Here is a 23,882-nt window from a genome sequence, read left to right on the forward strand (position 1 = left end):
GCACTATAATGACACATAGGTCGTCCACGCTGTGACGCGCCAGCACTGCCAGATGAGCGTGGAAATGGAGGCAATTTATAAAACCTCTGCAGCAGCTCCTATGACCACAAGGGATGATGTGGGCTCCATTTAGTGTTTCTAAATTTAAGTGTTCTCCTCATGTCAAAGTATGTAGCCATGTTCTCTCATCTGAGGTTGTTCATTAGGAAATACAGAAAGAAGAGGCATTACTTCTTTCCATAAAATATTCTGTTTCATTGCCCTCTATCTCAGTGATCCCTAAAGCAGAAGTTCGGTTCAAACATTAAATTCAGTAATCATGTATTAAACACTTACTTTGCAACAACACCCTGTGGAAACTGAAGATGAGACAGACCAAGCATCCCTGCCCTTGAGGAGCATAAAGGAGGGATCCAAACAATCACGGGAAAAGAGAGAAAACATGAAAGGACTCAAGATTTTGTTAAGTGCTAAGGTGTTTCAACTGGGAAGAGATCGTCTCCTCAGAGGGCAGTTTGGCATTGGAGATATAAATTTGGGATTCAACTCTGTGAGTGTGGATGAGATCATGTAGAGAGAGACACAGAAGGGAAAAGGGACCTGGGCAAAGGGCCTTTGGTACTCTATATTTAGAAACTAGACGATAGAAGAAGAGCCAGCAAGGGGACTGAGAAAGTAAGGTCAGTGATAACAGACACATCAGCCAAGTACAGCATCTTGGAAGCTAAGCACGGAAAGCATTTCAGGAAGCAATAGGTGGCCAGTGGTGCAATACACTGCCGAGAGGTGGTGACTTTTTCCTGTCTCCTCTTATCTTAAAGGGGGCAGGGCCCCTGTTTATTTTGCTCACACTGCATACTCACTATCTGGCACAGTACTTGGCACAGAGGACTCCTCGAGATATATTTATTGCATGAAGAAAGGAAGAATTAAAGCCAGTCTGAGGCGTTTGTATGTGATTCAGGAGGCAAAGAGTAGTATCTGACTAGCATGTTCAGATTCCTAACACAGAGTTTGGTCTTAGCAAAAATGCAAACCTCCTTTTAGGGGCCTGTGTAGACCCGCTGGCCTCATGCCTACCTCCTCTCATTACTAGCGGTCCTCCAATCTGGGCACACAGAAATGAGGAAACAGCCAGAATCCATTGGGTGATTCTCCCATAATCCTTGAGGGCAGAATTAGCCACTAGAATCTTATAAGATGCTAGCGGTTGTGCCATTATAGAAAGAATTCTCTGATCCTAATTCTGGGCTAAGTAGGCATTTTTACAGCAAGAGTTCTCAGAGCATGTAATATGCTAATAAGAATTGTGAATATTAAGAGAGAGCTATTAAGGTAGAGCATTTGCCAACTTATTTGACTGTGGAATCCATCTTAATTGCTTAATAACTGCGGATATCTTGAAGGGACAGTGACAATTTGAACAATTTGGCAAGTGTCACCTCAGAGTTTTTTTAAGAAGAAAAATTCCTTTTTAGTTGACAAGGAGAGGAACTCTCCATGTTGGATACAAAGTATGTGAGTGGAGTCAAAGTAAGTATTTGATCCTCCACTTTATGTGAGTATCAATTCTTGCCTATTGTTTTGTCTCTTGTGGTGCCTTGTGGGAGGGGCATGAGTCTCTGTTCAGCTGATTTGGGGCGTGGCCACGGAAAGGCGTAGGCCAGTGAACATGGGTGGACATGATGTATGCCATGTCTGAGCAGACATGAGCTCTAAGGAGCACCCCCACTTTCTGCCAAGCAGTTCTTTAATTCGTCTTCCTCTGTCATGACAACAGCATGTCCCAAATAGTGAGTTATCTTTATAGCTGATTTACACTATTCTGTCAATTTCTGCTGTACAGCAAAGTGACCCAGTTATATATCTATACACACATTATGGTTTCTGGAATGTGAGGATGCAGAGAGCAGAACTTAGCAGACACCTTGTAGCCACCAACTTGTGGTGAAAGCAGAAGCAAAAATTAAATGTTCATTGCTGATGCTATTGAGATATTGGTGCTGGGTGTTAGCACAGCAGAGGCAACTAATTACACAGAGGGAAATATGGAAGGCTGCTCTAAATATGACAGTTATTTCTTTCTAGAGCTTCCAGAAGACAGACAACCTCAGAGGAGAAGGAGAAAACAGAATGGCTCAGTTTGTAGCTGAATCTTTTATACTTCACAGGAGAAACGTTGAACTTTGGCTCTGACTAAAAACAATCCCGTGAAATGAAAACCTCCATCAGCTTAGATAAAGATTTATGGATTTCGTGTAGACTCTAGATGCTGGCATATCTGAGAAAAAAATCTCGGTATTTCAAACTGAATGAAATCAAAGGGCACACAGAAGTGGGAGTTTATAACCAATCCCCCGGCACTGCTTGCCTCCCTCCAGAGCACGTTCCTTGCTTCATAGTTTCCCCAGATTTTCTTACAGTTCCCATTAGCAGGATGGGAAAGAGGTCAGTGCCCCGAAGCACCAAATGCTGGGAAATCCCAGAGCTTTGGGAGGTCTCTTTAATAAGAACAAAAAGTTAAAGGGCGTGACCATTATCCAAGGAAATAATGGTCTCTTTCCCTCTCCCCTCCCTCTTTATTTTTCTTAATTCTTATCTCTCACCCCTTACCACTACCATTTAGCTGGTCTGTTCTAGGGGGTTTTTTTGTTTGTTTTTGTTTTTTGTTTTTTTTTGGGTTTTTTTTGGTCCTCTTAAGGTTGCACCCTTGGCATATGGAGGTTCCCCGGCTAGGAGTCTAATCGGAGCTGTAGCTACTGGCCTACACCACAGCAACAGCAATGCCAGATCCTTATCCCACAGAGAGAGGCCAGGGATTGAACTTGTGTCCTCATGGATGCTAGTCAGATTCGTTTCTGCTGAGCCATGACGGGAACTCCTTCGCTGGACTGTTTTATGGTGTGCACAGCAGCAGCGTTTTGGGAAGATCCAAGCTTTGCTTGGCAGGGAATTTGCTACATCTGTGGTTAGTCCCCATGAAAGCTCTGATAGACATTAGCTTCCCCGCAAAAAGAGACTGATTGTATCTAGTCTAGGTTCAGACTAGACATGGGTAATACTAGGTACAGTATTTTTCCATCAGTCTTCAGTTTATTTAAACTGAAGACATCCTAGCCAAAGTGTGTGTGTGTGTGTGTGTGTGTGTGTGTGTGTGTGTGTGTGTGCGCGCGCACGCGCGTGCGTGGGTGCATGCGTGCGTGTTTATTTAACTATCGAGGATTCTCATCTTCCTTCCTGGATCATCTTCAGGAACCTCCAAGCATATTACCTCAGGGAAGCAGGTGTTTTCTCTGCTAGGAACTCACATCACTTCCTCTGGGAAGGTGTCCATCCCAGCTCTGGGCCATTATTTCCTTCTCTATGTTCTCACAACTGCTTTAAAACATTTTTACTTTATTGAATTGAGTATAGTTGACTTACAATGTTGTGTTAATTTCTACGCTTCCCCATAGTGATTCAGTTATACATACATACTCTTTTCCATTATAGTTATCACTCCTTCCTCTGTTAATGTCTCTATTTTCTCATCTGTTTCCTTGCACTAGAAAGAGCACCTTGAGGACAGGAGTTGAGCTCTGGTGGTTTTTATACGCTCAGCATGTGGCCCAGCACCAGGAATATTGTACGTGCTCAGTACATACTTGAGGGATGAGGATATGCCTCCTCATAATTATAGACTTGTGTATGTTAATAACATAGCTTCCGAAAATATCCACATGAAATCCAAAACCCAACACTCATCATAAGCCAGGCCAGGAGTCGCTGGGAACATAATCATCATATTGGCCCTTCAGATTTCTTCATAGCTGCCAGTTTCTCTGGGCGGTTTTTGCTTACCTGTCCCAGATCCGTATGTGGGAACTGGCTGCAATCTACAGAGGCTCCTCGGACCCTCTTGGTTGTCCTGTGTGTCCCCAGATGGGCTCTTGATAGTGTCAGACAGCTAGAGAATGGGTGGAAATCACTGGTTTCTGAGAACCCTTGGTCTCTAACTCAGGGTGACTCTGGTGTCTTCAAGACCACTTGAAAGTGAGAATACAGCGAGACTTGGGGACCCCTCTGCAGCCCAGAGTCAGTGATGATTGCCAAATTCTGGGAAATTCAGGAGTCTGGGAGAGTCATTCAATTATTCATAGAAATACATTTATGCAACTTGTCAGATTTAAGATAAGCAAGAGCAGAGAGAGTCCTTGGTCTCTCTGAGCTTACAGACTGATGGGAAACCAGACATTAACCAAATTAATGAAATATACTACAAACCATAATATGAAAGCATATTTATAACACCAAATCTGAACTTGCTGGGGCATCTCAAGCCAGCAAGAATTGATGTGTAAACTTTGATCCAAAAGATGAGGAAACAGAAGAAGTATCCCATCAGGAGGGAACAATATGTGCAAAGGCCCTGGGGTAGAGGGAACCTGGTGCGTTTAAGCAACTAGAAGAAGGCCTGTTTGACAAGAACGTGGAAACTGAGGGAGAGAGGGGTGAGGGGTATTGGCAGTGGAGCTGAAAAGAGGTCAGACTGTGCAGCGTCTTAGAAGCCACTAAGGATTTTGGTCTTTTGCATATAAGCAATGGGAAGTCATTGAAGGATTTTTAATCAGGGATATGATGTGATCATAACTGTATTTTGAAAAGATCACTTTGGGGAGTTCCCATTGTGAGGCAGCAGAAAATGAATCTAACTAGTATCCATGAGAATGTGGGTTTGATCCTTGGCCCCCATCAGTGTGTTGGGGATCTGGCATTACCGCGAGCTGTGGTGTAGGTCGCTGACATGGCTTGGATCCCATGTTGCTGTGGCTGTGGTGTAGGCTGGCAGCTGTAGCTCCGATTTGACCCTTAGCCTGGAATCTTCCATGTGCCATGGGTACGGCCCCAAAGAGAAAAAGAAAAAAAAAAAAGGGTCCCAGAGACCAGCAAGCCTATTCAAAAGGCTAATGAGATGATTCAAAGGAGAAAATGATAGTTTGGGCCAAGGTGTTAGTCGTGGAGGCTGGAGAGAAGTGCATGGATTTGAGATGGTCTATGATAGGAAACCTTAGGAAATGATCCTCTTTATTTTATTTATTTATTTATTTTTGTCTTTTTGCCATTTCTTGGGCCGCTCCTGTGGCATATGGAGGTTCCCAGTTCCCAGGCTAGGGGTCGAATCGGAGCTGTAGCCACCAGCCTACACCAGAGCCACAGCAACGCGGGATCCGAGCCGCATCTGCAACCTACACCACAGCTCACGGCAACGCCAGATTGTTAACCCAGTGAGCAAGGGCAGGGACCGAACCCGCAACCTCATGATTCCTAGTCGGATTCACTAACTGCTGCGCCATGACGGGAACTCTGGAAATGATCCTCTTTAAAAGGAAGATCTTGACTTAAGTCTTGGAGTTGAGTTGAAATAACTCTGAAGTGCCTACGTGGACATGTTCAACATGTATCGGGTGGATACGTAGATATTCATTCCTGTATTCACATTCAACTCATTTTTTTTTCCTTTTGTCTTTTCGCCATTCTCTTAGGCCGCTCCTGCGGCATGTGGAGGTTCCCAGGCTGGGGGTCGAATTGGAGCTGTAGCTGCCGGCCTATGCCAGAGCCACAGCACCTTGGTATCCGAGTCGAGTCTGCAACTTATACCAACATCCGATCCTTAACCCACTGAGCAAGGCCAGGGATCGAACCCGCAACCTCATAGTTCCTAGTCGGATACGTTAGCCACTGAGCCACGACGGTACTCCTCAACTCAGATTTATTGACTACCAGCTATATGCTTGTCCTAGTATTGAGAATTGTATGGAACAGAAAAATATATTGGACCTGGATTCTTTTCTTGAAGGAGTTCAAAACTTATGAGAGAGTCATGAGAATTGATGGACAGTATTTGGTATAAAGAAATGAGGGCTTGAAGGTTGGATATGATAGTTTTCTTCAATTATTTGAATATGTGAGAGTAGAATTTAGTCTGTGTTGCTCCAGAAGCACACCATATGAAATTCTAGGGAAGCAGACTTCCCTGGTATAAGAAGTGATTTTTAAATATAAGAACTATCATTAAAAATACTTGAGGGAGTTCCTGTGGTGGCACAGAGGAAATGAATCCAACTAGGAACCGTGAGGTGGCAGGTTCGATCCCTGGCCTCGCTCAGTGGGTTTAGGATCCAGCATTGCCATGGGCTGTGGTGTAGATCACAGACACAGCTCAGATCTGGCATTGCTGTGACTCTGGGATAGGCCGGCAGCTGTAGCTCACATTGGACCCCTCGCCTGGGGGTCCATGTGCCACTCATGCAGCCCTAAAAAGCAAAAAGAAAGGAAAAGAAAAGAAAATACTTGAATCAAGATGGATGATCATTTACTTAATAATGAATGAACATGTAAATTGGATGGAGGGATTCGCTCGACCTTTAAGATCCCTTCTGGCTTTCAAATTAAATGATTCTAATTTTCTCTTTAAACTCTTAATTGTTCAGAATAAAGGTCACAGCTCAGATTTCCTTGTGTCCTTTTCCTTATTTGAACCCTTCCCATATTCTCCCCGGGCGCTTTTAGGATGCTGTCACAAGTAACTTCTTCAAGGTTGGGACACATTGTGATAGAAATGACATTCTCTCCCTTGGCTGTCGGAGGCAGAGGAAGACGTGTACTCTGATTCCCTTCTTTGTTCCTGCCTCTCACTCCATATACCATGTTCCGTGACGTTGAATGACTTGTTTCTAAGTGCAGCCAGACGATAACACTGTTCCTGGACACAAGGTCCATTCTAGCTCCCTTTGAACAGTCACATCTTCCACTTCTAGCCACACAGGATGCCTAGGGACTCCTCTGCTTGGGAGTCTGGCAGAAGAGGCATGCCTATTATCATGCCCTGATAATTGATCTCAAAGGCTTTTTAAGAGGATAGACCGACACTCTCTGGGACCACGCTTCACTGCTCTGAACTCTTTCAAGTAAGCCCTTTTCATGCTGGATAAAAGTCACAGAAAGCAGGACAATGAGAATGACAATAATGTGAATTTAGTCAATACTCAATTGCCTTTACCAATGCAGTGGGAAAGAACAAGGACAGTACAAAAATATTTGCTGACATTCATGTCATTCATTTGGCCCTGGGATTTCTGCACAAACGCTTGGTCCATGTCCACATGATGCTAGAGCCTTTGGTGGCCCTATCTCCACCCAAGTCTGAGGCTTCAGGTATTATGTAAAAGGCTTTCTCATCTACCTCCTGGTAAGCTCAGGGAAGTTTTCCAGGTCTTTAATTTTAATTTTTTTTTTTTTTAGGGCTGTACCTGTGGCATTTGGAAGTTCCTGGGTTAGGGGTCAAATCAGAGCTGCCACTGCCAGCCTATGCCACAGCCACCACAGCAGATCCAAGCTGCATCTTTGACCTGGGCTGCTGGACCCTTAAGTCACTGAATGAAGCAAGGGGTCGAACCCACATCCTCACAGATACTAGTTGGATTCTTAACCCACTGAGACACAAGGAAACTCTCTGATTTTAATTCTTTTTTGGTTTCTTTTTTCTTGTTTTGTGCCCAGAGTCTCTCAGATTGTTTTTAGGCAATCAGGTTGCTTTCCTCCCAAATGTCCCTTTTCCTTGGCCCCAGGTTCTGTTTTTCATGCTCATCCCATGTCTTTCTCAGGTTCTGAGTGACTCCAGTCCCGCATGGGCCAGAATTTCATGCTCTCATCCATCCTGCAAGAGAAATGGACAACTAGAGACACATGTTCTCACCTCCTATCCCTCTTCTTCCTGATCAGACTTAATCAGACACTAATGATTCACGCTCCTCTTTTTTGCTTTGATCTTGAGTTGAAGGTGTGTGGCACAAAGTACTGGGTTGTGGTGGGTAAGTCAGGAAGGTCACATGGTGTGGTAGAGAGTATACTGACTCAATAAATATAAATTCGCTTCCTGATCTGCTTGAGGATGAATGAGAAATGGTCATATCTAGAATTTATGTAACACCTCCTTCCAAGGAGCATACAAGGACACGGCAGCACCTCAATGGGAATATTTATTATATTAGTAACACAAATAATCTGCAACCTGGTTTGGGGATGACTGATTGCCTCACACCTGGCTGCACATCAGAGTCTCTTCAGGAGCTTTTTACAAATATAGATTCTTGGGTGACATTGGCGAAAACCTGATTTATATTTCTCCACTTCCATGAAATTTTTCAATATCAATGGTTCCCGAGACCTGTGGTTCTCAAACTTTAATATGCATTAAATCTTAGGGAATCTTAATAAAATGCAGGTTCTGGGAATCTTAATAAAATGCAGATTCTGATTCAGTAGATCTAGGGAGGTACATGAGATCCTGCATTTTTTTCAGGATCTTATCTCTTATAGGTTATTACAAAATAATTGAGTATAGCTCCCTATACAGTAGGTCCTTATTTATCTATTTTATATATAGGAGGGTGTCTGTGTTAATCCTGACCTCTCAGTTTATCCTTCCTCCACCCTCTTTCCCCTTCGGTAAACATAAGTTTGTTTTTTATGTCTGTGAGTCTTTTTCTGTTTTGGAAATAAGTTCGTTCGTGTATATGTATGTGTGAGTGTGTGTCTGTGTGTATATACGTATACGTATGCATGTTAGTTTCCACATATAAGCAACATCATATGATATTTGTCTTTGTCTGGTTAACTGCATTTAGTCTGATAATCTCTAGGTCCACTCATGTTGCTGCAAATGGCCTAATGTGGAGGGAGGATTCCAGACATAGACACTGGAGCCAAAAAAACAAAGAGTCGGCTACTAAAGCCAAGAGGATGAAAGCACTCCCTCAGATGATTAGTCAGTGTTTGTGTCTTTAAGCCCTCCTGCCATCATTCAGCTCAGTGGTGCCTCAGGGCTTGGCTCCCTGAAGTCACAGACACTTTTGGCTCCCCCATTTCAACGTGGCACTTGGGGATCTTTTTTTTTTTATTATTATTCAGTTGATTCATGACCAACTCAGAAATCCCACATTGCCCCAAGTATTTGTTTCTAAAATTTCTCTGGGCAACTGACATAAAGGAAGCCCACGTGTATCCCTCTCTGCCATCCCCGTGGGTCCCCAGAGCGCCTCTGTCGCTAAGGCAAGATACAAAACATTCAATCCTTGAAATAGTTATGGGAGCATTTCCGAAAATGACCCCAGTCATCCCTCATCACAGACGAAGAGTGAAAGCTCTCTCAGATCACTTTGAAAATTTTGATCAGGTTGGCAATGGAAACCCATCCTTGCTTTATCTAGTTTACATACGCCAACACTTTCATGACAAAGACTCTGAAATCAACTATGGCACTTCCTGTAGGAGAAATCCTGCTCATCCCAGCCTCTCCACAATGAGAGGACCTTGTCAGTATTGAAGGCTGTTTTTTGTTTTTTGTTTTTGTGGGGTTTTTTCCCCAGTCTTTCTCAGGAGTCTGTGAGAGACAGGAGCAGGGTCTCCTTGGTCTCCCCCCACAAAAGACCTAACAGCCTTCTCTGCTGCCCTCTTTGGCTGATAAAAAGGCCCCTCTCAACCAACCTCAAAGATAAAGCCCTTGCCCCAACTCAACTCCTGATGCTCTTATCAGATGTTACCGTTGAGATTATCAAGTGGTCTCACCTCAAGGGTGGTGCTCGTTTTGGGTGGGCTCTAGTTGGATCTGCCACTTCCCCTTTGACTGGGGGGATTTAAGGCAGTCAGAAACAGGACTGCAGCGCTGTGGGTGTCAGAAGCACAGTGGTAAGTCCCAGCGTCTTTTGTTGTTGCTTTTTCAATGTCGAGGATGTATTGACTTTTTAAGGTATCTATTTTCCCTTTGAAATGACTTCTTACATTTTCATTAGAACTATTTAGTCTGTATACTAAAGTCAGGGAGTGATCTTCATTCTTCTTATACCAGCTCCCCTGATAGTTCTTCAAGTCCCCTCCAGTTACGTTGCAACGGAAGGTGACAGGCTCCCCAAGGAGAACAGTCAGAGTTTTGGTCTCTGGTTCCAAAATGACATCCAAAGAGACCCCTGAGAGGGAAAGCCCAAAGTTAGAGAGGCCTTGGAGAGCTCCCTCCACCCCAGGAGGAGGGGGGTGTCAGAGCCGTGCTTAACAATCCCCCCCCCTTACCCTTGCCCCCAAAATTTCCTACCACACATTTTCCTAAGCACAAAAGGCCCAGTGGCTTGTCCTTACCTGCGCAGAAGATGGCGAGATAGATGAGACGACAGGTCCACAGCATGGCTTCACGGGGTGACTCTGTGGTGTGCTGGTCCCCTGGCCGCCACTGTGCAGATCAGCTGCTGTCTGCCCCTGGGAAGTTCTGTCCCTTATAAGGGTGGTTGGGTGTTTGTCATTTCCTCAGAGACGGCAAGGTCATAGGTTAGGCTGTTTATTCAACAAACACGTGCTAACTACCTATTTCGGGCCAGATACTCTTTGAGAGACTTAAAGGTGAACTTCTGACATAAAGATGTAACATAAAGTTCTGCTTTCGGAGAGCTCGGCTTCTATGGGAGACAGACACAGGGCAGTTGTAAGGGGGTGTGAAGTGCTATGAAAAAACGTACATCCAAAGTGCTCCAGGAGCACTGAGCAAAGAGCTGCTTCTGCCTGAACTGAGCTGTGAGAGTGGAGGAGGGTTGTCTGGGGGGCATTCCCAAGAGAAAGCTTCAAGGGATGGGGGAGAGGGGTGGGTGGATGTGCAGGGGTGAACCAACCTGCCGCTTACGGTCATTCTGCCTCCAGACCCTTGCTGTGCTGGTCCCATCTGTCCCCTCTGGCCGCTGCCACCACTGCCTCAGTCTGAGCGTTCTTCCCCTGTTGCGGGCTATTGCTATACCTAATAGGCTGTAGACGTATTGTTCCAAGAAGTCTTCCTGCTTCCAGGCTACCCGCGCCCCCCTTCATCCATTCTCCATGCTGGCATCACACTGATTTTTCTTCAGACCAAAGGGGATCAGGTCACCTCTGCTGAAACTCCTGTAGTCACTCCCTTTGGCTTTTATTGGAATGTGAAGATCTATGTCATGGCCATACAATCTGCTTATCTGCTTTCCTCTTCAGTCTCACTTTTGGCCACTTCTCCACTTGCACTTAGTACTTCAGCTGCACAAAAATACTTGCAATTTCATAGACGTGTTATAGTCCTCATACACTCAGCTTTTGCACTGGCTACTCCTTTCTTCTTCCTGGAAGAGCCTTGCCTTCCTTTGCCCTGCCTCCCTACCTTACTTGAGGGAGGTGCCCCCCACCTCCTGCCCCACCCAGGCTCCTTGAACTTGTTGAGTCATGGCACTTGTCACCTCTGTTATAACTAGGTGATAATCTGTTTGTTATTTGCATTGGACTTTAAAATTAGAACAGAGACATATCTTTGAATTTGCACTCTCAGTGACTAGTAGAGAGCGTATCAATATTAGGATCTTGGCAGATAGTTGCTGGTTCAAGAAGGATTTCTGTCTGGGGCCTCCTGACTCAAGGAGGCTGGAGGATTGCTCGCCAACTGATGGCTGGGATTAGGGGAGAAGTTCCCAGCAACCCAAGCCCAAAGCTGGGGAAGCCAGGTCTTCTGCCCATTGTTCTAGGTGTGGGGAGAGGTGGGATCCTCTGCAGCGGCAGGATAGACCCTGCCCAACCACAGCCTGCTTGTAATTGCTTGTGGCTACATTCTGATATCTCTGTGGCTGCTTAGGTGGGATCATTAGCTGCATTATCTATATGTAAAAGGAGCACCAGCTTGGCAGGTCTTATAGCTCTGATTTTTTTTTTAAACATTTTAATTTTTTTCCTTTGAATGGCTGCACCTGTGGCATATGGAAGTTCCTGGGCTAGGGGTTGAATCTGAGCTGCAGGTGTCAGCCTATGCCACAGCCACAGCCATGCTGGATCTGTGCCACATCTGCAACCTACGCCACAGTTTGTGGCAATGCCAGATGCTTAACCCTTTGAGTGAGGCCAGGGGTCAAACCAGCATCCTCATGGACAGTACATCAGATTCTTAACCTGCTGAGCCACAAGGGGAACTCCCAGTTCTGAGTTTTGAATCTTGTTTTGCTACTTACCGGTAGCTGAGCAAGTTACACCTCTGAGTCTTGATTCCCTTATCAGCAAATAGGGCAACTACCTTGGGGGGATGCTGTGAGGCTGGAATGAGAGAACTCATGAGAAGCATTTATCCCTGTGCCTGGCACACACTGAGGGGGCCACCACAGATGTTGGTTTCTTTGCCTCATCTCTTCTGCTCTGTCATGGTTGGGTTGGTGACCTAGTCAGAGCTCCCACCTGAGCCACAGTCACCAGGGGAGATAGCTTGGAATTCCAAGCCTGCCACAGAAATGCCTGTGAGGGAAGGAGGTATTGGCTGAGCTATGTTAGGCTGTCCACAGCACTCTGGGAGGGTGAGTGGATGAGCTGGAAAAAGCCGGATCAGATTGGAACGGGCAGTGTCAGTAACTTCTGTTCCTTCCGGCAAAGGATTATCTCTGACAGCTAAGGATGGAAGCCTCAGATGAGCTGGAGCCCCAGTCTTCTTTGTCCAACTTGGAATAAGAAACAATAGGAGGACTTGAAGAAACAAAAAGACCCCAGGGTCAGGGTCAATTAAATCAACTCATCCTGGATACGCTGTGCCCAAGCCTAGTGGCCTCTCTCTGATGGCCTCTGCACCCCTGAATCTTTTTTTTTTTTTTTAATGGGTGCACTTGAGGCATATGGAAGTTCCCAGACTAGGGATGAATCTGAGTTGCAGCTGTTGGCCTACTCTACAGCCATAGAAACACCAGATCCTTTAATCCACTGAGCAAGACCAGAGATCAAACACTGCATCCTCACAAACACTAGGTTCGGTTCTTAACCCACTAGCCACAGTGGGAACCCCTGCCCCTCTGAGTCTTTAGTATCAAACATCCACAGGATGACTGGAATATCAGTAGGAGAGAGTGCCTGAACTTCTGATTTTTCTCTCTGATCGAAGTTTCAGGATCTACTTTGCTTTTGATTTGCAAATACATCTACTCTTACCCCCTTTGGGTTCTTTGGGTGAAAAAAAGAGACACAGTGAAGGAAAGCCTTCTCCTTGCTTTTTCTCTTACTCAGGAGCCTCAAACTTCTCACATAAAGTGTTACTACCAGTGAAGGCAGCCTCAGATGTTTGCCCAGGATTTGTCTCCATTCAGGTGTGACTGTCATCTGCTCCTTGCCCTGTTTCAAGCTGCTATCCCCGCCTCTGGATTCTCTGCTCTGGCCCTGGCTGGTTGGACAAGCAGCTGAAGAACAGAATGAGGATGAAAGAAAAGAGAGAGGAGACTTCATGTCTGTGTCCCTTGCTTGGGATCTCAGCTGCCTGGTGTCCCAGGACAGCCTTCAGTCAGTAAGTGGTTCTTCTCCATCTGACAGATCCGGGCTCAGAATATTCAGATGGCTGGGATTACTTTGTTTCTCTGATTTGTTTTTCCTGAAATGTCTGGGCCCCACTGGATGTTTTAAAGCAAACAGAAGATATTTTTGGAAATGAGTGAGGAATTTCAATGGGTGTCAAGGAAAATCACAGTGTCATTTGTCTCTAAAAAAGATTTTGGCTGCCAATATTCCATCTGTGACTCACTTTCCCAGCTGTGTGGTGCTGAAAGAAGCAGCTGCGAAGCGAAACAACGTAATGGCAAGTGGGGGCTTTTTAGAGTTGTAATTCTGCTTCTGTTGCTGACTTGGGACCTTGCGATGTAAAGAAATAAACTTTTCTGTATTTAGTCTCAGTTCAGCTCCTTTAAGATGTTTTTTCCGGCTCCCATCACCCAACGCATTGGAAATCTACAGGTCCTAATTCCAGTCTGTACCTTCCTTCTGGGACACTCCCACGACCATTCCAACCAAGTGCTTCTCTTGCTTTCGCTTGTGTCTGATTTGGTTCCTCTGTTAGTCTGCAAGCCCTGCTGCAGCATGAACTCCAGAAAGCTGGTGTGACTTGCCTTGGTATCCTTTGCTCTTAGGATGGCATCTGGCACGTAGTAGACACTCAATATATATTGTCGAATTTAAAAAAGATGAGCCATGCCAAGTCTATAGTCTGAGACTTATGGATACTTGATGCAAATTTGTTCAATAGTTTTACCTTCCTGCTCACCTTTTCTTTCAGGATCACATGGGGAGATGAGAGGGCTTCTGGTCAGATGATGAAGTGGTTGGAACAGATACTCTCAAGAATACCAACAGCTCCGTCATAGTTTTCATTTCGGTTCCTACAGGAAACCCACCCTTGGGCAGTGCTCACCTTCAAGGCACAGTTCTCTAATAACTTTCTTCTTTATCCAAACTCTTCTCTACCTTTGCTAGTAGTGGGAAAGGAAGAAAGATTATTTCTCATGCTGAGGCTGTTAGTATGGCAGAATCAGGGATCTGGGTGACAGAATCACATAGAATCTCCCATTTACCTACTGCAGGTGCCATGGCATTGGCCTTTGATCTTTGGCTCTGGGGAGGAATTACTGAACTGTTTTTTACTGGTTGAGAATACAGCAGAGTTACTACAGTGGTAAGTGTTCTTTAGAAAACAAGAGGCTTCCTCTTTATCATGCAGTGGTTCTGGAAATGTGTCACAAAGAAGCCCAGGGGACCCCAAGGAGGAGAAAACCTAGAAAGAAAGTAACTCACCCGCCCCGTCAGGGTTAAGACTCTGATATCTAATTTCCAAAACCAGATTTTGCAAAGGGTCCCTCTCCAGTTCTTTTATCCCAAGAAAAAAGTCGCTTGTTTTGTGTGATTCTGTGCACTGGAAGGGCTGCTCTTGGGGGCACTGGTGCTGATGAGCCCATATGTTGGCTGCAACTGAGAAAGTCAGCAAGACAGCAGGGGATTAGTGTTTCCACTGATGAATAAAAGCAAGATCTGAAGCAGCAGGAGACCCAGCATCTTCGAAAAGAAAATAGCAATAACAGGCCTAATTCCAGGTCTCAGCTCAGCAGTTCATACCAAGGAGTTTCCAAGGGTGGTTCCTTGAATAAAAGGCAACCAATGTGGATGTATCTTTGCAGAGTCTGTGCACTTCTGGAATCTTGGAAAGATCTTCACTTGACAGTTTCTTAGGAAGGCATAAGGTCAAGTGTACTTTGATTTAATTTCTCTTTTTTTTTCTTTTTAGGGCTGCACCCTCGGCATATAGAAGTTCCCAGGACAGTGGTCGAATCGGAGCTATAGCTGCTGGCCTACACCACAGCCACAGCAACTCAGGATCCAAGCCACATCTTCGACCTATAGAACAGCTCAGGGCAATGCAAGATCTCTTACCCACTGAGCAAGGCCAGGGATCAAACCTGCGTCCTCATGGATCCTAGTCGGGTTTGTTAACCACTGAGCCACAAAGGGAACTCCTGATTTAATTTCTACTCTTTTTGGACATTGGAAATCTTCCAGGTCATGTGTATTATGTTGATAGAACTAATTCCTTATTTGTGATTATGTATATAAACAACCTTAATTTTATTTCTGGCTCTAGATTTATAAATTATTCCACTATCTCTTTAATGGGTAGGGCTACTGTTTTATTTTAATAGCGCCTGAAGTCTTACTTTCCTCTGATTTTATTTCTTTCTATGTAGGAAACCCATGATAATTTATTGGTATCCAGTGAAAAAAGTCCTGCAGTTCTTTTGAATTGTATTTCTGTGACTTCCCATTGATATTTAGTTCTTACTAATTATTTATTTATTTCTTATCGAGTTCCTAAAGGCCCAAGCCAGCCCAAAGGTAGGGGCGTGGATATGCATGGTCATCAGCATTATTGCATCACCATCCAGAGCAACAGCACCTAGTGATAACTGTGATTCCTCTGGACCAAGGGCTGCTCTAAGTGCATTATATGCAGCAGTTCACTTAATTCTTGCAACAATCCTCTAAAGTAGGTATTATTGCTATCACTATTTTTTGTTTAATTCTTTTTAGGGCCACACTTGCAGCATATGGACGTTCCCAGGCTAGGGGTCTAATTGGAGCTGTAGCTGCCAGCCTACATCACAGCCACAGCAATGCCAGCCCTGAGCTGCATCTGCGACCTACACTGCAACTCATGGCAACACCCAATCCTTAACCCACTGAGCGAGGCCAGGGATTGAACCTGCATCCTCATGGATACTAATCAGGTTCTTAACACGCTGAGTTACTATGGGAACTCTTTGCTATCACCATTTTACAGATGAGGGAAACAAGGCAAAAAATAACTTGCCCAAGGTCATATAGCTGGTGAGTCAGTAAAGTGAAGGATCTGGGACCCATAAAATCAAGAAGTCTGGCTTCTGACTCTGAACTTGAGCTCGATTATTGGTACTATACTATCTACTCTATGTCCACCTCTATCTATCTATTTATTATTTATATATTTAATTTATTAGTATTTTATAGATAGATATCTACTTTTGGGGGCTTTTAGAAATGTTAGGTTTTCAAGGGTCTGTGATTAAGATGTCCATTGTTGTTTTGATTTTTTTTTATGTCTGTCCAATTCATTGGTCACCCTGGGTATCAGAGACTGTACTTTCATTTGTCAGATCAAAGATTCAAGTAATTTAACAGGATTTAATTTTCACTCCTCAGGGTCTAGCAAGACAAATGTGTGAAGGTGTTACTTGCTGAATACATTTTATTATTTCAGAAGTGCTTGTTTTATAATCTGCGTATACCCATAGCACTTAGAATATCAATTTGTAAACAATAAGCCTCCCCTTAGTTCTGAATGGATGAATTGATGGATGAGTGGGAGGAGTTCAAGATGACACTGAACACCCTCTGCTTGGTGAATGACCCTCTGAATTTTCTGTGGTGACTTGCTTGAGGCTTACAGCTTTTGCCCATCATGGTGCCTGAGGTGCATGGTATAAACAGCTTTGTCTCTTGGCTCTTTGTGCTTAAGGGTAAGGCACTGGAGGACAACTCTGTGTCCACAGACAATTGGTACCATCCCAATTCCAGGGTGCCTTGGAAGCCATGGCAGGTAGAAGTGAGCCTTGTTAATCTCTTCAGATAGCAGTGCACAGAGTCATAATTCCCATCAGGAATGTTATATTGGCATTGAAACTTCACATCTGTCCCAATCACTGTGGCTCTGTTTGAAATGGTATAACTTTAGTCTTTTTTTTTTTTTTTTTGTCTTTTTGCCATTTCTTGGGCCTCTCCCGCAGCATATGGAGGTTCCCAGGCTAGGGGTCGAATTGGAGCCATAGCCATTGGCCTACATCAGAGCCATAGCAACGTGGGATCCGAGCCGCATCTGCAACCTACACCACAGCTCATGGCAACGCCAGATCCTTAACCCACTAAGCAAGGCCAGGGATCGAACCCACAACCTCATGATTCCTAGTCGGATTCATTAACCACTGCGCCATGACGGGAACTCCTATAACTTCAGTCTCATAGGAGCCATCTGGAGAAGGGAAAAAGGATAGGAAATGAGAAATGAGAAGTGGTGGGAGATTGCACCCGTTTACCTGGGAGTCAGTTACAGAGGAAGGAAAGCACAATGCAGAGCAGCTAGTACCTGGCTCGGCTGCAGATCATAGCGCTGTTTACCACTCAAAACCTGCTTTGCATGCACAATGCACGTGGGCCACCTTATCTGCAACAGCCATGTGGCTGCTTCATTGCTGCAGCCATAAAAGAAAGAGGTCCTCAGGGGTGGTTGGTGCTTCACTATCAAGAGACCGACTCGGGTTTGTTTAAAGGTAGAAATCCAACAGGCCCCTTCAGAGGAGGCCCCGTTGCCCCTCTGCCACTAGGGGTCTGTTTTCGCATATGGCGCCATTCCCTTATCGGCCCCAAGAGGGTTATTCTCTGAAAGGAAACAACCAGGGACAGAGTCTTTTGTTGAAAGACATTTGGTGGATCATGATTTCTTGGGTCCTTGTTCCTGAGTTTCAGGAAGCTAAGGTGCACAGAAGGATGAGGACAGGTAGGAAGACTCATTTCCTGGATGCACTTTGGCTTTTGTTGCCCATCTGAAAATTTCTCATTCTGGAACTTGCTCTTCGGAAGCCAGAGAGGAAGGGAGTAGTTTGTTCATTTTTAATGAATTGACTAATCAGTCATTAAATCATTTGACAAATATGTATTGAGTGCCAAACATATACAAAGTTTTCTGCTGACTGCTGAGCATGCAATGGAACGAAAAACCAACCAAAATTTCTGCCAACGTGAAGTTTAAAGTCTGGCGATGATGTTTAACTTCAGACAAGAGAAAGGGAAAGATGATCTATGAAGCTGGGCAGGGGTGGGTGAAGGGGCTTCTGGGGTTTGCACAAACCCAGGCAGAGTTTTCTCCCAGCTGGTTGTGACCTTGTCCTAAAGGAGAACAGACTGAAACTTCCCCTGTCAACTCGTGCCCCATCCCAGAGTTAGAGGGTTCCTTTTCTGCCTACCTTCCTTTATAACCATACCCCATTCAAGAAGTCATTCTGTTTGTTGACAATCTAAAGTTTTGAAGTTCCTGACTTAACACTATTTTCTTTCTATTCTTGGAGCAGTATTAGCTTGGCTGTGATTGTTCCCACTGTGAGGATAACGGTATCTTTTGAGTGATGTTTTCCTTTTCATTGTGTACACAATGACTGCAGAGCCAGGAAATTTTAGTTTGGGATAAATAATAAGCTATCTTTAGGGCCAATCTTATTTTGAGAGTCAGGGCTAATGGAGGTCAAGGATTCTTTCTCTTTTATTGCTTTCCTCAAAGCCTTGACTCTCACCTCTGTGTCTACCTTCTTTCATCTCTTTTCCCCTCTTTTTTTTCCCAAGACAACTCTTCTTTCTGCAAGGTACTCCCATGAAGAACTTTAAAGGGATAATAGGATAATGGACAAAGAGATAAGGAGACACCCCAGGACACCTGGACTTAGGGTTACATAGGAGTGAGCTGTGGATAGCTGTGGCCACATAGACACACATAGACATGCAGAGATGGAAGACTGGTGGCATGGCTGAGGGTGTGTCCGTGCCAGAGCAGGTGCTGTGACAGGGTGGCTAGGGGGTCCTCCATAGGTGTGGCCCCAGCGGAGTGGATAATATTTGGGGCAGTGAAGCTAATTGGGGAGATGTATGTGTGCAGTGTGGTTGCCCTAGAGAGGCTCGCCAAAAGACTCCTGGGGAGGAGGTATGTCCTACCCAAAGCCACTTTACTGGAAAAAGGTCCTAACTGGATGAGAAAGCCAAGAACTTATGACGGACTTTCTCTGCATCTGGGTCTCCTTATACCAACCTGAAGGGAGAGGAGAAAAGATCACAGTAATCCAGTGGTTTCAGGCACGGTAGTTGGGTGTTCCTTCACCCGCTGAATTCATAAATCAGAGGGGTGGGCAGTCAATTACATAGTGGGCTTTGAGGGTGCAGAAATCCCCCTGACTCCAAATATTCTTTATTGGTACCTGAAATTCTGTCATGTAAGAATTAATTTTTGATGGCAAAGACTTGAAGCAAGGAAACTAGAGAATCTTCCAGCAGTATACTAGCAGGATGCCAGGAAGAGGCCATCCCTCTCTTCTCCTTCACCCCTCATACATCATCCCTTTGCTTTTATTAGGTGTCTTTTAAATCTGCTTCCTCTTTCCAGATCCTTATTTTTGATCCTTCCTATGGTCCACCTCAGCTTTCACGTGAACTTTATATCTGATCCCACCCCTTTGGGTCTCAGAGCTAATCTTCCCATCCACAGTGATCTTTCTAATACCCCCCCCTTTTTTTTTGTCCTTTGACGGCTGTATCCAAGGCATATGGAGGTTCCCACGCTAGGGGGTTCCATTTGAGCTGTAGCCACTGGCCTATGCTACAGCCACAGCAAAGCGGGATCCGAGCCACGCATGTGACCTACACCACAGATCATGGCAGTGCCAGATCCTTAACCCACTGAGCGAGGCCAGGAATTGAACCTGCATCCTTATGGATGCTAGTTAGATTCGTTTCTGCTGAGCCATGATGGGAACTCCTAAAACACTTTTTAAGCAATTTCCTTTTGTGTATCTCTGATTTCTTCCCACTTCTCGTGGGACAGAATCCAAAACTTTTAGCCTGGTTTGCCAGTCTTTCCCCATCAGGCCACACCTTACCACAGTGGCCATGGCTCTGTCCCAGCCTGTGTGGACTCATTCCCACAGAATGGCTGCTGTTCTCCCGGCACAGTCCTAGCCACCTCCCTGAATTGCTTAGGCTGCTCTCCTTCTGCTGGCCATGTCCTTCTCCGGTTCCTCCATTGGTCAAAATCCTTCCTCCTTTAAGTCAGTTCAACTATCACTTCCACCGGGAGACTTTCCTGATCCTCCTGAACCAGACTAATCTCTCCCTCCTTTGAGCAGCTGTGCATTGTGCTCTAACCAGCATTTATCATGGTCTGACTTAAGAGATTAGTGCTACGACAATCTGTACGTGTCTCCTTTTAGAAAACACATCACACACACCCCCCTTTATTTTACTGGCTTCAGGAAGGTCTATATGCCTGAGCAAAAGGCAGACTTCCTAGGGAACTGATTTTCAAGAGACTGCCCCTGTGCTCTGGCCAAGGTAGAGCTGACATGCAGCAGTGTCCTCTGAAGTCCAGTAGGCAAGCTGCTGGTCTTTGAATGAACCCTTCCAGCTGGGTCATTTCTGGTGAAGGTACTAAAGGATTTGGCTTTGACACTGGCAACATTTGGGGCCCACAGTCCTTATCAAGGTCCTTGGTGTTCAACAAGGTAACGTAGGGTCATCATCTTCCTGGGGAGTCAAGCAATGTGTGTGGTTTGGAGGGACTGACCAAGATTTCCTACATAGCCACAGCAGCGTGAAAGATCAAATCCATCTATTAATAACCAGGGTTGTACAGACATAGAAAACAAACTTACAGTTATCAAAGGGGAAAGGGAATGAGGGATAAATTAGGAGTTTGGGATTAGCATATACACACTGGGAGTTCCCGCTATGGCTCGGTGGGTTAAGAACCTGACTGGTATCCACGAGAATGCGGGTTTGATCCCTGCCCTTGCTCAGTGGGTTAAGGAGCTGGCATTGCCGTGAGCTGCAGTGTAAGTTGCAGATGTGGCTCAGATCTGGCGTTGCTGTGGCTGTGGCATGGGCTGTCAGCTGTAGCTCTAATTCGACCCCTAGCCTGGGAACTTCCATATGCTTCAGGTGCTAGCCATAAAAAGAAAAAAAAAACCCATATACACACTACTATATATAGAATATATATAGATAAAAAACAGGGACCTACTATATATGTCACTAGGAACTACCCTCAGTATTTTGCAATAACCTATAAGAAAAAAATGTGAAAAAGAATATGTCTATATCAATTTGCCATAACCTGAAACCAATACAACACTGTAAATCAATTATACTTCAATAAAAAAAGAAATACATTAAAAAAAAAAGAACCCAGGTTGCATGGCATTGGAGTTGCCAAAAAAGAACTATAGTGGGAGTTCCCGTCGTGGCTCAATGGTTAACAAATCTGACTAGGAACCATGAGGTTGTGGATTCGATCCCTGGCCTTGCTCAGCGGGTTAAGGATCTGGTGTTGCCACGAGCTGTGGTGTAGTTCGCAGACGCAGCTCAGATCCCGTGTTGCTGTGGCTCTGGGTAGGCCGGCGGCTACAGTTCAGATTAGACCCCTAGCCTGGGAACCTCCACATGCCGCGAGAGCAGCCCCAGAAAAGACAAAAAAAAAAAAAAAAAGAACTATGGTTTCAAGGGAAACCATCTCAGACACGTCTCACCTGGGACAGGTTTCAGGAGGTTGCTAACTCAGGAGAGATTTTGAGCTTTTCCACATCACAAGGTACGGAGGTCTGAGTCCCACCATCCATGTCAGACCAGGACATCAGAGCTGGTATCAGGCCTCAGGCAGTGTCCACCTACTGAAGATCTGGACCTGGAATTCGGAGTCCTGGGCATGCCTGAATTTAATATAGTGAGATAACCTTGTGGACTCTCCTTGCCTCTTGAGTCTTAGTATTGACCGTCAATCTACTCTCATGGAAATTTCTGTTCATTTTTTTCCGATGTAGAACAGACATGATGCCCTAGAGGCCCATCTCTTGATCACACTGAAGGCATCTTGAAAAAGAACATAGGATGTGTCATGCTTAACATATGATCAACTTGACTCTCACAGGCGGTGTTAGAAAAATGTTATTTTAGAATGAAATTTTTTTCCTAATTGCTGTCTGCTCCCAGGAAAGTTTCCCTTGATTTATAACATTTTCATGAGAAGGATGAAGACCAATCATGTACTCTGAGGACTTAGATTTGAACTAGGGAGAAATTTAGGTTAGACTTTTTTTGTTTTGTTTTGTCTTTTTGCCTTTTCTAGGGCTGCTCCTGTGGCATATGGAGGTTCCCAGGCTAGGGGTCTAATTGGAGCTACAGCCGCGGGTCTACGCCCGAGCCACAGCAACAAGGGATCCAAGCTGCTTCTGTGACCTACACCACAGCTCGTGGCAACACTGGATCCTTAACCCACTGAGCAAGGCCAGGGATCGAACCTGCAATCTCATGGTTCCTGGTCAGATTTGTTAACCACTGTGCCATGACGGGAACTCTTTAGACTTTTTTAAATGATAGTGGTATCTATTTTCCTTTTCTTTCTTTCTTGTTCTTTAGCTCCTTAAAGACCGTTGAGGGTGTGGGGGTTCTGTTGGTAGACTGGAAATTCTAAAGGAACTTTAGAACACTCTTCTTTGTTGAGAAAAATAGAGTAAGGTTGGGAAGGAGTTAATTCACATCTAAAACAAAAATCCTCCTGTTGTCATGGAGATTATGAAGTCAGCATAAAATGCAACACAGATGTTGTACACTGAGATGGTAAGTGTTCTGTTAAGAAAAATTAATTCATTTCTTTCAAGTTAGACATGAAGAGCATATTTTCCCCCAAATATGAACTTAATCAGGGCTACTGGTGTCTTAAACATGGTATTTTAAGGCCTGATATCACTGTTTTTGCCTTCTTGGCCCATGAAGGCCAGTCTCCACCTGAGATGGTGGCGGATGGGTAGAGAGCTTCCTGGAGGTTGGGGGGGGGGGTGGATTTTTCCCACTGTCCATCATCCCAGGGCAGGAAAGAAGTTGGCCTTGGACTCTGCACATGGAGATGTGGGGGACACCTGCAGAATTTTCCTAGGGGCACTGACTGGTCCCTGCTATGTGGAAGTCTGCGGGGAGACAGGGAAATGATCATGTTGGATTTGGGGTCTCAGAATGTGCACTTCTCTCTCTCTCCTCATGAACAAGCATTTCGCTGTGCTCTGATGATTAAGGGAGCAGGCTGTGTACCGACATGGGATCCATTGGCATCAGGTAGAGGGGACAGCAGCCTGTGAAGAATCTCACAGGATGACACAAGGTGGGCTGCAGAAGAGCTCAGTGTTCAGTGGAGCTGTGAGGCCCCGTGGGGATCCACTGTGGGATGAAATGACCACAAATCCCCTGGAGGACAAAAGGGACACTCCATAGTCCTCGGATAGAGGCTGCAGGTTATTAGAAATTGGATATTCATGAAACAATGTATTTTGTAATCCACAGGCTGATGAGGTTGGAAGACTCTGGGTGACATAACGAAGGACTTCCTTAAAGTAAGAGATCTGAAACTCCAAAGTGGTGTTTGAAATAACACTTACACAATGACAACCACTGCTTTAATGAATAACCTAATTATCCCTAGCTATCTTCAAGACTAAGAATGCTCAGCACCTAATTGATGCCTTAAATTTTAGGTGTAATAAGACCTGGAAAACAGCAACAAAATCTGATAACGGTAAATTCTTTTTTTTAATTAAAAAAAAATTTTTTTTCCCACTGTACAGCAAGGGGATCAAGTTATCCTTACATGTGTACATTTTTTTCCCCCACCCTTTGTTCTGTTGCAATATGAGTATCTAGACAAAGTTCTCAATGCTACTCAGCAG

The 23,882-nt window shown here is 44.8% G+C and overlaps 1 pseudogene and 2 gene segments (V, D, J or C); all 3 read right to left on the reverse strand.

The window, feature by feature from the left end:
* Window positions 1–23,882, reverse strand: part of LOC125134938 (T cell receptor alpha chain MC.7.G5-like) — a 446,151-nt pseudogene that overhangs the window by 190,254 nt on the left and 232,015 nt on the right.
* Window positions 1–23,882, reverse strand: part of LOC125134937 (T cell receptor delta constant-like) — a 311,823-nt gene that overhangs the window by 104,621 nt on the left and 183,320 nt on the right.
* Window positions 8,657–11,143, reverse strand: LOC125134955 (T cell receptor delta variable 2-like). The segment is given in 2 exon segments: window positions 8,657–10,004; window positions 10,171–11,143. Coding segments are annotated over 2 exon segments (414 nt in total).

Source organism: Phacochoerus africanus, chromosome 9, assembly GCF_016906955.1.
Source record: "Phacochoerus africanus isolate WHEZ1 chromosome 9, ROS_Pafr_v1, whole genome shotgun sequence".
NCBI classification, from domain to species: domain Eukaryota; kingdom Metazoa; phylum Chordata; class Mammalia; order Artiodactyla; family Suidae; genus Phacochoerus; species Phacochoerus africanus.